Genomic DNA, 13,814 nt, shown 5'->3' on the forward strand with positions numbered 1-13,814 from the left:
CAGTGATAGTGCTTCTGGTCCATATACCCTCCTATTTTCATAATGATGCCAAATCTATCTTCCACAAAATACCTCCAAACTACTATAGAATCCCAATTGCATTTAACTATAGGTAGAATACACTGCTGGGACACCTTTTCTCCTTTGGATAGCTGAACAAGTGTCCTCCTTCTGATATCAACAATCTTCAATTTCCATTCATCTGTGAATAACACTTTCTTCCACACTTCAAGTGTCCCCTTACTATATTTCCTAGCCTGTTCAAGTCTCTCCATTTTATTTGTGGGCTTCATAAGGGGTTTCTTCGCTGCCACACACAGCCAGCATCAATCAGTCTGGTTTTTACTACTGCAATATATATGGTTTTCATATTCATTTCGACTAATTCTGCATGAATTTGTCCTACTGTTGTGAAATTATTTTTCTTTCCAGGAATTTCAATGAATTTTTCATCACTTTTAGTCATTTAAAACACAGTTATGGTTGTGGTAGGTCCTTATTGGTACCAGTTGTCTTCTGGCAGTGAAGATGTATTGCTTTCCCGTTATAGATACACCACATTGTTTTGCTATTTGGGGCACAGATACACCTGATTGTCTGAATGTTACAACTGCAGCACATTTGTCTATGGAGCCATAATAGAGATATGTAAACTGTTAAACATCACTAAGGAACTGTAGTGCAGTAACCATATAGTCTGTATTGTACGAATTGCTTGGGGTATATTGTGGACGCCACAATAATACAGGGAACAAGATGGCAATATGGAATAGGTATTACTTTGCCACACAGGTAAACAAACGTACCAGTTCAGGAAACTATTTTGCAAGTGTACAACACTCTTCAGGATAATACTGCATGTAGATGAAAACAAAAACATAAACCTGACATGTTCATCAATGCTGTACTATTTCTTTGTTTACTGAAATATGGCTGTGATATCATACAGTAATTATAAGGAACTAGATGCCAGTTATTAGTTTTATAGAAATTAATGAGTGGTAGTGTACGTTATGTCATTACATTTCTTCTCTACCCACATCTGTATGGTTTCACCTGCCTCTATTATGAATTTAACAATATTAAGAGAAGGAAAGTTGCTACTCACCATATAGCGGATATGCTGAGTCACAGATAGACACAACAAAAAGATTTTCATACTTAAAGCTTTCGGCCAATGGCCTTTGCATATGTGTGTGTGTGTGTGTGTGTGTGTGTGTGTGTGTGTGTGTGTGTGTGTGTGTGCGCGTGTGTGTCTACTGTTGACAAAGGCCATTGGCTGAAAGCTTTAAGTGTGAAAATCTTTTTGTTGTTCCTATCTGCAACTCAGCATCTCCACTATATGGTGAGTAGCAATTTTCTTTCTCATAACATTGTTACATTCCATCCTGGATTTTCTATTATGAATTTATTATGTAAATCATTGTACATTCTTTGTCTTCTTTGTGTTCAGATTCTTCCATGTCCTCCTTTCCTCCATGTTACTGATCTTTTCATCTGCTATCCATATGTTTCCTTTTCTCTTTATTTCTAGCACTTGTTTTGCTGCCTCTTTTAAGTTATATTTGTTACCTGACTTACTCTTCCTGAATTATGCTATAAAATAATCTTCTTTTCCCCCTTTATTTAATATTTAAAAATTCAATATTTCTCTTTTCTTACCTTTCCAAACCTTCTTCAGTCTAACACAGTGTTCTCTGATGGCTAGATTATGATTTTTGCAGATATCTTCTACTGGGTAACTGATATCATTTCTAATGCTATTTTTATTTATTGTTTGTGTTAATAAATAGTCAAATTGGTAACATTTGTCATTAAGACTTGATTTACTGATGTATCTTCTTCTTTTATAGTGCTCACACAAGGTGTTTTCTACCATGACACTGTTCCTACATTTTCTCTCTCTTGTTCCTTCTTCCAAGGCCAAAACTTCCAACATATCTGTCCTCCTCTTGCCCACTATTGTTCAGCTGCAAAACGTCAGATCGTTTTGATGAATTTTTCATAAATGTAATGAAAACTAATGTAAATGTGACAACCTATGAAGATAATGTGTTTCATATTGCCTATAGAAGACAAAAATTGAATTCATTTGGAACAGAATATACAGCACTGTAACCATCTATGTGTATGATATGATTCCACACTTATTGATTGTCAGTTGTTTGGTTGGTTGATTTGGGGAAGAGGACCAAACAGCAAGGTCACTGATCCTATCAGATTAGGGAAGGATGTGGAAGGAAGTCGGCCATGCCCTTCCTGAGGAACCATCCTGGCATTTGCCTGAAGTGATTTAGGGACATCACAAAAAACCTAAATCAGGATGGCCGAATGTGGGTTTGAACCATTGTCCTCCCAAATGTGAATCCAGTGAGCTAACCACTGCACCACATCCCTCAGTCTGATTGATCGTAACTAATGTCCAGCCCTCTGAATAAATGTGTTTCTCAAATAGGCTTAAATATTCTGAAGTACACCAAGAAGGGGTTGTGTGAGATAAACAAAAGTTGGTAGGCATGTTTCTAAATCTGAAAAATTATGTTTATTCAAAGTTCACACCAGACACATAAGAGTGACACTAGCAGTGCCACTATGAGGATGTAAATCAGGTTTGCTTTAAATACATGCTGTAGCGTTCATTAGCATTAGTCACCTTCGAGATTGGACGGGGTGAGCTGATGTTTGCTGATTTTATGATAATTGTTGACTGTTAGATAAGAACCATCATGTTAAATAAAAAAAAGACACTCTATTAAAGTTAAATTAGGTAGTTGGTTACATTATATTGGAGTAAAATTTATGGCCTTTTATAGTTGTTTTGTATCATCTATCAAACTAACAACATTCTACATGGGGAAAAAAGAAGATTGTCATTACCTTAAACTTATGTATCATCCCATATCGATTGAGGAGGTCATACCCAAGATACTTGACAGGCATATTTGTGGCTGTCTCGCTAAGTGCAAACACATCAAATGACCACTCGTCCAGTGTCTGAAATGATACAAAAAGAGTTGGTGTGAATTTTATGTGACATGTGAATAATAATATACAAATATACTCAAAATGGTAAAGAACCATTAGTCTATTTGAAAATAGTAAATACATGGCATTTAAATATTTTGATGTTTCACAAAACTTGTAGTGCCTATTTTAATGACAAATGAAGAGCTACATACACATACAGTGTGGAAGTTGTAGGGACAGCAACATAAAAATATAACAAAATCTTGAACATGTTGCATAGACTAAGGAAAAAAGGAAATGATTTTGGAAAGAACAAACAACACATAACAAACTACAAATTTCTTTTTGTAGGTTTGTTTAATAAGCATATCTGCATTACTAAGCAACTGTCCCACAACCCAGTACCAGTTGCAAGTTACCTTTCTGACTGCTTCCAGGGGCAACAGAAATTTAGTTTTCAATATTTCATTTAATTATTGAATGAATTAAAATTTTTTAAATGCTGTCATAATCTACACATTAAAGAGAGATAATCTTATGTTAATATTCCAACACAATAAGACAAATAGTACAGTTAGAAACTGGACAGCATTTGTCTTGAGGCAGTGTGTCAATATCAGTGTTTGGCAACGAGAGCACTCAGCGACTTCAAACACACTTCACACATACTTTTAAATCTTTACAACCTTTCTCTTGCTGACAGTACCCACAAAATGATGAAAGGTGAAAAGTTTATTGCTTACTTTATCTTAGGTGTTCATGCAGTAAAACTTCAGCAGCAAACATTGTGTTTGATTTTTTCACTTCTTTATTACCAACCCTATACATAACACAGTTTGCAGACAGTACTGACATATACCACTGAATGTACCTGAAAAATTACGTAGTTGTACAATAAACAATTCAGGGATAGTTCAGGAGATTTGATGTCATAAAACATTGAGGTGTGTGAAAAACTCGTCTTTGCTGAAAATGTAGTGCAAATTACCTAGACAATATTTATCCAGTGTTTCATGATGAGAGCACTTAGCAACTTCCAAAGAACATTAAGCATAATTTCAAACCTTTTCTAAACTTTTGCTCACTTACATACTCAGTGTCAAATATTTAACTCATTAACCCATTTGTAATGCACCCACGTTTGAAGCTGTTTTATACATGGAAGTACAATTCCTTAAAGAATCATGGTCACTGGTGTTTCAGTAATCTAATTGATGACATGATTCCACAACTGGCTGCATTTGTAACCTTTATTTATGTTACTGCAATTTAAGCTGTTAAGCCATTTTCAACACATAAGCTAGTGCAAACTATACAGTAACATCAATAAAAAACTAAGATGGCCTAATTTTAAATGATAAATGTCACAGAATACCAATGTTTGTCAGCATGATCATCAACATACTTTACATAGTGACTCTGAAAAACAATGACTAGTCAGAGAAACTTGGCACTCAACATTTAAAACTTGTGTCTTCTTTTTATATTTATGAGACTACATAATCTGAACAAACCTATGTACTGATGGAACTTGCTTTAGTTCAAGTAAGTTTACATATTTATGTAATTGCCTAGCTAACCATGTAAGTATTTAAATTTCTGGTATGTAAATTGAGGCATCTGAAAATGATCTAACAGCCATAACTGCAGAAACATCAATAGCAATATTATGAGAAGGATAGTTGCTACTCACCATATAGCACAGATGCTGAGTCACAGATAGGCACAACAAAAAGACTGTTACACAGTTTTGTTGTGCCTCTCTGCAACTCAACCATCCTTAGCAGTATGGTGAGGTAGCAACTATCCTTTTCATAATATTGTTATATTCCATCCTGGATTTTTCACTGTTAGAAACATAAATAAGGGTTACAAATTCATCCAGTTATGGAACCATGTTGTAACTTATAAAATTCATAGTGACTCAAGGCACAATTAACTATTAGTAGGTCCAAACAATACAGACTTGGACTAAGTGTATAGCTTGTAGCTACATTTTAAATTACATTTTCAGGTAGGTTAGATAAGAAAAATGATATCTGTACCTCTAAGCTATCTCTGGCTGAACTTGAAATATCCTATTTATCCAATCTGCTTCCCTTATAATTTGGCAGAAGTGCTCCTGCTCAGTTCTCATTCTTAAGTTAACTTACTACAAAAAATGTAACAAGTTTATGGAAAAGACAGGTTGTTGTACATGGTAAAGAGCACATACTGAATTTCAGAAAGGCACAATGAAGAGATAGTTACAAATCAGCTTTAGGCCAAGGCCTTCTTCAGAATAGAGAAATGCATACACATTCACACAAGCAAGCACACCTCACGGAAACAAGACCACTATCTCTGGCCACTCCAGGTAGACTGCAACAGAAAAGCATTGGCTGAGAGCAACAGTCCAGAGTTGGACAGGGACAGGGGAGGGGAATAGCAGGGAACGGGTGGGGGAAGAGGAATCGGTCCTGCGTGGTGTAGCATCACGGGCTAGAGGTGGCATGAAGGGCTGACAGTCACAGCATCATGTGGCTGTGGGAGAGGGAGGACAGGAGGAAGGGAGAATGGGGAGTGGAAAGGAGAGGAGCAGAGAAGGGGAGAAGACCAGTGGGTATGGTGGCAGAGAGCAGCCCATGATATTGGTGAGGGGAGGCAAATTGTGAGGAGGTGACAGGACAAGGAAGCAGTAACAATTGAGAGGAGGGTGTGTGAATATTAGATTGCTGTAGAGTTGAGGCTGGGATGATTTCAGGGGCACACAAAATGTTGCATGTGTAACCCGCATGTGCACAGTTCAGAAAAGCTGGTGGTGAAGGGGAGGATCCAGCTGGAACAGGTTATGAAACAGGCATTAAAATCAAGTATGTCGTAAACAGTTGCATGTTGCACCACAGGGTGGTCGACTATGCTCTTGGCCACAGTTTGGTGGTAGTCTTCCATCCTTGTTGACAGCTGGTTGGTAGTCATACCAATATAAAAAGCCAAACAGTAATTGCAACAGAGCTGGTACATAATGTGGCTGCTTTGACCAGTGGCCCAGCTGTAATGAGGTAGAATTTATTCATGACAGGACAAGAATAGAAAGGTCTGGGTGGGTGGACTGGGCAAGTTTTACACCTGGATCATCCACAGGGATATGATCCCAGTGACAAGGGGCTGGGATTGGGGATGGCACAGGAATGAACTTGGATGTTGTGCAGTTTTGGTGGGCAGCAGAACACCACTTTAGGTAGAGTGGGAAGAATCTTGGATAGGAAATCCCAAATTTTAGGGAATGATGACAGAGAAATAATGATGTCCTCGACAAAGAATGTGCTTCAGTTCAGGGGGTATCAGTTGACGAAGGGGGCACTCCTTCATAGTTGGTTCTTGGGGGTAGTCAGTGGATTGGGGGTGTGTTTCGATATGGAATGGAAAAACTGTTTACAGACTAAGTCTGGGGGAATGCCTTAAAAGACCTTCGGCAAGACCAAGGTTTGGGGTTTTGGGAGACTAGGTAGGTTTCCTCTAGATGGCCCATAAAACGGTTTGCATAGGAGGCTGCCATGTGGATGCTCATGGTTGTGCCATGGATCTGTTTATATAATTTTTCCTTCAAACAAGGAATAGTTGTGTACAGGATATAGTTAGTAAGATGTATGAGGGCTGAGGTAGTGGGTTTTGATCTGAAGTACATTTGAAGAAGTAGTGTTCAATAGCAGCAAGGCCACAAGCTTGAGGATGTTGCTGCATAGAGAAGTCGCATCAATAGTGACGAGTGGGGATACAGGAAGTTAAGGGGTGGAATAGAGGGGAGTTGGTGAAGAAAGTGGTTGGTATCTTTGATGTGTGAGGCTAGGCTTTTGACAGTAGGTTGGAGATGTTGGTCAATGAGGGCTGAAATTCTGTCAGTAGGCACATGGTAACCAGCTATGTGGTGGACCAAGGATTATTGGAATTGTGGATTTTGGGGAACATGTAAAGGGTATGTGTGTGGGGTGTCATAGGAGTGAGGAAGGTAATGGATTCAGAGAAGAGGTTCTGGGAAGGGTGTAAGGCTTTAAGCAGAGACTGGAGTTTATGTTGGACTTTTGGGATGGGAGATCTTATAGTTGGATGTGTCAGACAATTGACAGAGGCCGTCTGCCAAGTAATCACTGTCATTCATAATGGCAGTGGGGGAACTTTTGTCTGCAGGCAGTATGATAAGGTCAGTATTGGGTTTCAGGTTGTGTATGACTGTCCTTTCTCCTGCTGAAAGGTTGGCATTCTTGGGAAGGGGCCTGGGGTATGATAGTGAGGCCACATTGGAGGTATCTAATTCTTGGAAAGTGGCCAGAGTGTGGTTATGTGGGGAGAGGGGCCAGGGGGGAGGGGCATCGCAGTTGGATGATGGTGTCAAGAGGGACAGGGATGGGAGTTCAATGTTGTGATTAGATTGGATTCGGTTGGACGAATTGGTGGCAAAGAAATGTTTCAATTACAAGGATTGGAAGAAGGAGAGTAGGTCTCTGACAAGACCAAAGTGGTTAAATTTAGGTGCAGGGCTGAAAGTTAGGTCTTTGGATAGAGTTACTCTTCTGTGGGACTGAGGGTTTTGGTAGAAGGGTTAACAAGAGTGTTCTGGGATTGTTTAAGCTATTTATTTAATTGAGTGTTAGAAGGGAGTATAGGGAGATGTGGCAAGTTGAAAAGATCAGCTAGGCAGGGTCCAGGTGCTATGAGGTATTGATAAGGAAGAACACATTGGATAGGCACATGGTAACCAGCTATGTGGTGGACCATGTCAGCATGTCAGCAGGCTGGGTAATTCTGGAGGTGGTACAGCTTTTTATGGAAATTTTTATGCATCTTTTCCTTCCATTCAGCTTCCCTTATACCACCTAAAAATTTCATTTGTCCATTTCCTGCATTATTTCCTGTTCCCCAACTCATTCTCTACTACAATGAACCCCTGCTCTATCTTTCTGCACCAGTTCAGAAAAGTATCTCTTCCCCTGGCTAAAATCTAATAACCCCACAACCTGTTTCTTAAATGCTGCCTAAACCATGGACCCCCCCTCCAAAGGCCTAACCAAAACAGTTCCTTTTTGAATCACACTCCTCCTTTTATAATGACTTCAGCTTTTCAGATTCTACTAGTCCTTGTCTCTCATAAACCCAATTTTGCAAAGCAAATCTCTATGGCATAGGCATCCCAGAACCACCTCTGCTCCCTCCACAAGATACTGCTACTGTGCAATCCCCAATACAAACATCACATCTCTGAAACTGAACCCCCCTTGCACTCCAGCATATCAAAGAGCATTCCAAGTACAACCTCCAGTTATCTAGCCAGCTGACATCCTACTGCCACTTTGAGGCACGACTAACAAACCCCTATCCCCCTTTTGCTCTTTGTAAACCTCTCATAACATCCAGACCCTACATAATTGACCTTTTCAGCTTATCAAATACCCCAAAATTCCCTTCTAACACTCCATTAAATCCAGAGCTGAAATAATCCCAGAACACTGTTGTTAGCCTTTCTACCAAAATCCTCAGCCCTAGAAACCTCACCTTCATTCCTACAGCCAAATTTAACCATTCTGGCCTTGTCGGAGACCTACTCTCCTTCTACCAGTCCTTGCTATGGAAACATTTCTTTGCCACCAATTCATCAAACCAAAGTCAAACTAATCCCAACATTGAACCCCATCCCATTTCACGCCACCATCCAACTGTGATACATACCCACATGCTGGTCACTTTCCAGGAATTTGTTACATCCAACTTGGCCTCACCATCATTCCCCAGGCCCCTTCCTAGAACACTGACCTTTCAGCAGAAGAAAAGACTGTCATACACAACCTGTAAACAGGTCCTGGACATGTCATACTACCTGCAGATAAAAGTTACATCACTTTCATTATGAATCACAGTGACTACCTGGTTGAAGCCCTCTGCCAATTGCCTGCCACCTTCACCTATAAGCTCTGCCACTGTGATCCATACCAGAAGTACAACATAACCTCCAATCTCTGCTTAAAGCCTTACACCCTTCCCACAATCTCTTCCTTGAAACCATTTCCTTCCTCACTCCTATAACACCCCAAACACTCACCTTCAACATGGTCCCTCAAAATCCACAATCCCAATGATCCTTGATGCACCACATAGCTGGTCACTGTGCACCCACTGAAAGAATTTCAGCCATTATTGACAAACACTTCCAACCTACTTCCCAAACCCTAGCCTTCAACATCGGAGATACCAACCACTTCCTTCACCAACTCTTTTCCATCCCTCCCCTTAACCTCCTGGATCACTACTTATCACTATTGATGCCACTTCCCTATGCACAAACATCCTCATGCCCTTGCTGCTATTGAACACTACTTCTTCAAATGTACTTCAGATCAAAACCCACCACCTCAGTCCTCATACATCTTACTAACTATATCCTATCACACAACTATTCCTCCTTTGAGGGAAAAATTACATAAACAGATCCGTGACACAGCCATGAGCAGCCACATGGCAGCCTCCTATGCAAACCGGTTTATGGGCCATCTAGAGGAAACCTACCTACCTAGTCTCCCAAAACCCCAAACCTATGGTCTTGTTCAGTTTCATTGATGATATCTTCATAATCTGGACCCAGGGCCAGGACACCCCATCCTCATTCCTTCACAACTTCAACAATTTCTCTCCCATCAACGTCATGTGGTCCTCAACTCATTGTGCCACTTTTCTAGGCTTTGTCCTCCTCCTTTCTGATGGCTCCATTCACATTTCTGTCCACATTAAACCACCAGCCATACCTGCATTTCAATTACTGTCATCCCTTTCACATCAAAAAATCTCTCCCATACAGCCTGGCCAACTGGGGACTGTGTATCTGCACTGACTGGAGCTTCCTTACCCAGTATGCTGAAGGTCTCACAAAGCTGTTCAAAACACACTATCCCCCAGACCTAGTCCATACACAGATTTCTCGGGCCATATCTTAACACATCCCCAGTCCACCAGCTACCCCCAAGAACTAGCTACAAAGGAGTTCCCCCTTTGTCACCCAGTACCACCCCAAACTGGAACAACTGAACCATATCCTTTGCCAAGGCCATCATTATCTGTCTACAATCATGTCCTGAAATTAGGGATCTCCTCCTAAACATCCTTCCCACTCCCCATATAGTGGTGTTCTCCCACTCACCAAAACCTCACAACATCTTACTCCATCCCTACACCACCCCCAATCCCAGCCTCTCGCCACCAGGATCATATCCGTGTGAAAGACCCAGGTGTAAGACCTACCCAGTCCACGCCCATCCTGAACTTCCCATTCCAGTCACGTCGCGAGCTTGTCCTACCCCATCAGAGGTTGGGCCACCTGTGAATGCAGCCATGTTATATGCCAGCTCTGTTGCAATCACTGTTCAGCTTTTTGTATTGGTATGACTACCAACCTACTGTCCACAAGGATGAATTTCTGTCAGATACTTGATTTCAATGCCTGTTTCACTACATGCACCATCTGGATCTTCCCCTCCACCACTGGTTTTTCTGAATTGCACAGATGGGAGTTATCCTTACAACACATTCTCCACTTCTGATGTCATCCCTGCCTCAACATACAGTAACCTATTGTCCCCACATCCTCCACCCTATTATTTCTACCTCCTCTGTCCTGTCACCTCCTTACGATTCACCTACCCTCACCATTATTACAGGCTGCTCTCTGCCGGTGCATCCACCGGTCTTTCCCCTTTCTCTGCTCCTCTCATTTCACTCCCCATTTTCCTCCTCCTCTCCTTGCTCCCCATCTTTCCCCCTCCTCTCCTTCCTCCACAGCCTCCTGATGCTGCACCTTGTCAGCCCTGTCCTACCGCCTCTAACCCCTGATGCTCCATCAGGCAGGGCTGATATCTCTTCCCCCACTAGTATCCTGCTATTCCTCCCCATTCCTCTTCCCATTCTTGAGTTGTTGCTCTCATTTAACACCCTTCTGTTGCACTTTGGTTAGAGTGGCCAGAGGAAGCAGTCATGTGTTTGAGAGGAGAGTGAATGTGTGTATTTGTTTCTATTCTTTGAAGTAAGCTTGGGCCTAAAGCTTATTTGGAACATACTTTTCATTGTACCTGTCTGCAACTCAATGCTGAACTTGATAGTCTTACATGTTTTCAACAGTCTTACACACTGCTACACAAAATTGATTGGAAATAAATGGTTGTTCAGGTACGAAAATGAATACATTTCATTTTTGCTTTCTTAGGAAAGATAAACCTTCCATTTCCTGCTCCACTTAACAGTCCTTTTTAGACATAACATTTACTATTGTGTATAGGAACTTCTCTCACACTATCTTCAATCATGATGTACAGTTTTACTGGACTCTTTTTCAACATGAAAGAATGAGAATGACTTACCCACAGAATGTTGGCAGGTCCTCAGTGAAAACCTTGATGCATGCTTATCAAAGCAATTTTAGAAAAAGCGATTCCTACTCACCCAGAGCTGAAATGATGAAGTTGAAAGGAAAATGAGGCTATAGGTAAGCTATCACCAGTTTCCATGTCACAGGTTCTCTTCCAGGGAGACAGGAAAGATAAAGAGAGAAAGGAGGAGTCAAGGCAAAATCTTTCTCCCTTTGTCTGTCTCATCTCCCAAGGAAGCAATCCACTGCTCCAAAAGCCGCAGAAGTCATTTCTTAAAGATAATACTAAAAGAATAAAATAAGAAACATGGATACGTACAAGTAAGAAATTCATACTCACCAAAATAAAATGTGTTGAGTGACCACATGATATTCTCAGTAAGAAAATTCAGATAAAGGCAGTTACAGTTCTGTAATGAGAGTGCTTAAAATAATTTTTCAGAGGACACTCAGAACAAAATAGAAATGAAAAGCAATAGCAGTAAGTGTGAACTGCTGGCAATTCTGTATCATAAATGCTTTTAATATTCTTGAGTGAAATTTATTCTCAGCATACCTCAGATAGAGTACCAGGGAAATCTTAGTTTTTAAATATGTTATTTTCTTCCACACAACTTTTTTTTCAATCTTTTTCTTTTGTGTGTGAATCTTTCCTTTCTCAATTAGGAATATACTCATTCATAGTACTATACTTCCAGTCTATTTTTTGTTGTTGCTTGTTTTTACCATTCTCTTCTGTTGTCACAACATGATGTACTTCCTGTATCTCTTTTCTTCTTGAACTACATATATATACTCTTTTACATTATAATATTACAAATTTTCACTTAAATTTGAGCGTATACAGGGTGTGGTTCACATTCTCATCATGATTTTAATTTATGATGGTTATTTCTCATGTGCTTAGTGACTCTATCAGTGATTTAGTTGCGAATGCCTTATCCATTTTTTTCCCTTCTTCCCTCTGTGAGTTTGACCACATCAAATGTATGCTGTAGAATTGATATCAATATTTATTTACTGTGTTCTTTCTTCCCTCTGTGAGTTCGACCATGTCAGATGTATACTGTAGAGTTGATCTCAATATTTATTTACTGTGTTCCTTTCTTTCCAGTTTCTTCAATATTTATGTACTTTAATTTTTGTATGTTGGGTCTTCTAATATCTAGAATTTTGTAACTGTTATATGATGACTGATTTTCTTCCATGAGCATTCAAATTTATCACCACTTTAGTGCTATATGCTATTTTACAATAACTGTTATCAGTATCATTAGCACAAACTAAAAGTATGGTACTTAGCATATCATTTGTGAAATGACTAATTTAATGGCATACGATTTGCAAAGGCATACTCCAATGTTCCTTCACACACAAAATTATAAAACATTATATAGATTTAGTTTAACACACATAAATATGCACTGGCATAACTGAGTCTGATTCTGTGAACCTATATATTACAAATAAATGCACCAGCTACTAATTAATTGGTACTTTTATTTAATATGGTATCATATAGAATTGTATGTGATGACATAAAACTGTGTAATAAAATCCAAAATTGCAGAGAACCATCTAAGTTGTAATATTAATTTCCTTTATTACTCTTGATGACTAGTTTTTTGAGCCTAAGCTCATTATCAAATCATTATTTCATTCATTTACAGATTTTACTGCAGAAACACTTCTCTTTGGGGGGGGGGGGGGGGGAGAAGGAGATAAGAGTCAACAAAGATGCCATTAGAGATGGAGAACAAGCTTGTATAATACAAAGAAAGGGAATGAAATTGGTCATATCCTTTTCAAAACAAATATTCACCTTAATCATTTTGGAATTTTGGGAAACCATGCAAAATTTAAGTCAGGTTGAACAGCTGAGTATTTGAACACCCACTACTCTTGAAAGCGAGTTCAGAATGATAACCACTTGCTGTGTTTAGGAGGGAGAAGGCTCATGGGGACACACAGTAGCACTCAGTATGTGAAAAGTGAAGGTTTGTGTAAAGTAATAATGATATTGTGTGTGATGATGGAAATTAAGAGTAGAAGTACACAGAGAGGCAGCAGGAGGGTTTCAAAATGTAACTGGAACAGTTTGTATTTATCCAATAAAAATGACAAACTCTGTATAGGTACCTCTGATGAGGAAGCCACACACAAAAATATTGATTTTTTTTGGTTCCCCACGGATCCTTAATGTGACCCACCTTAATTAGAAAATGGCAGCTTTTAGTGTGTTTTACTGACTTACTGCACAAATGTCTCCAAAATGCAGAACAGAAGTATAAGAAATTTAAGTATGTAAAAAATAACACCTGAAGAGCATTTACATAGAGAGTAATACCTCAGTATGGTACTATAGACTTCTGGAGTACATAACATGAAAATACTTGCTGTGCCTGCTTTCACACTATGTAATGTGCAGCACACTTACTCCTGAGACAGGAAACTGTACCTG

At 39.6% G+C, this 13,814-nt stretch overlaps 1 protein-coding gene across 1 annotated transcript in view; it reads right to left on the minus strand.

Annotated features, from left to right (window-relative positions):
- LOC124613483 (calcium/calmodulin-dependent 3',5'-cyclic nucleotide phosphodiesterase 1-like) overlaps positions 1 to 13,814 on the minus strand; it is a 543,028-nt gene that overhangs the window by 86,379 nt on the left and 442,835 nt on the right. Inside the window, exon 7 of the mRNA XM_047142192.1 lies at positions 2,878 to 2,994. Coding sequence (XP_046998148.1) covers positions 2,878 to 2,994 — 117 coding nt within the window. The remainder of the gene's footprint in view (positions 1 to 2,877; positions 2,995 to 13,814) is intronic.

This window comes from Schistocerca americana, chromosome 4 (genome assembly GCF_021461395.2).
Source record: "Schistocerca americana isolate TAMUIC-IGC-003095 chromosome 4, iqSchAmer2.1, whole genome shotgun sequence".
Lineage (NCBI taxonomy): Eukaryota > Metazoa > Arthropoda > Insecta > Orthoptera > Acrididae > Schistocerca > Schistocerca americana.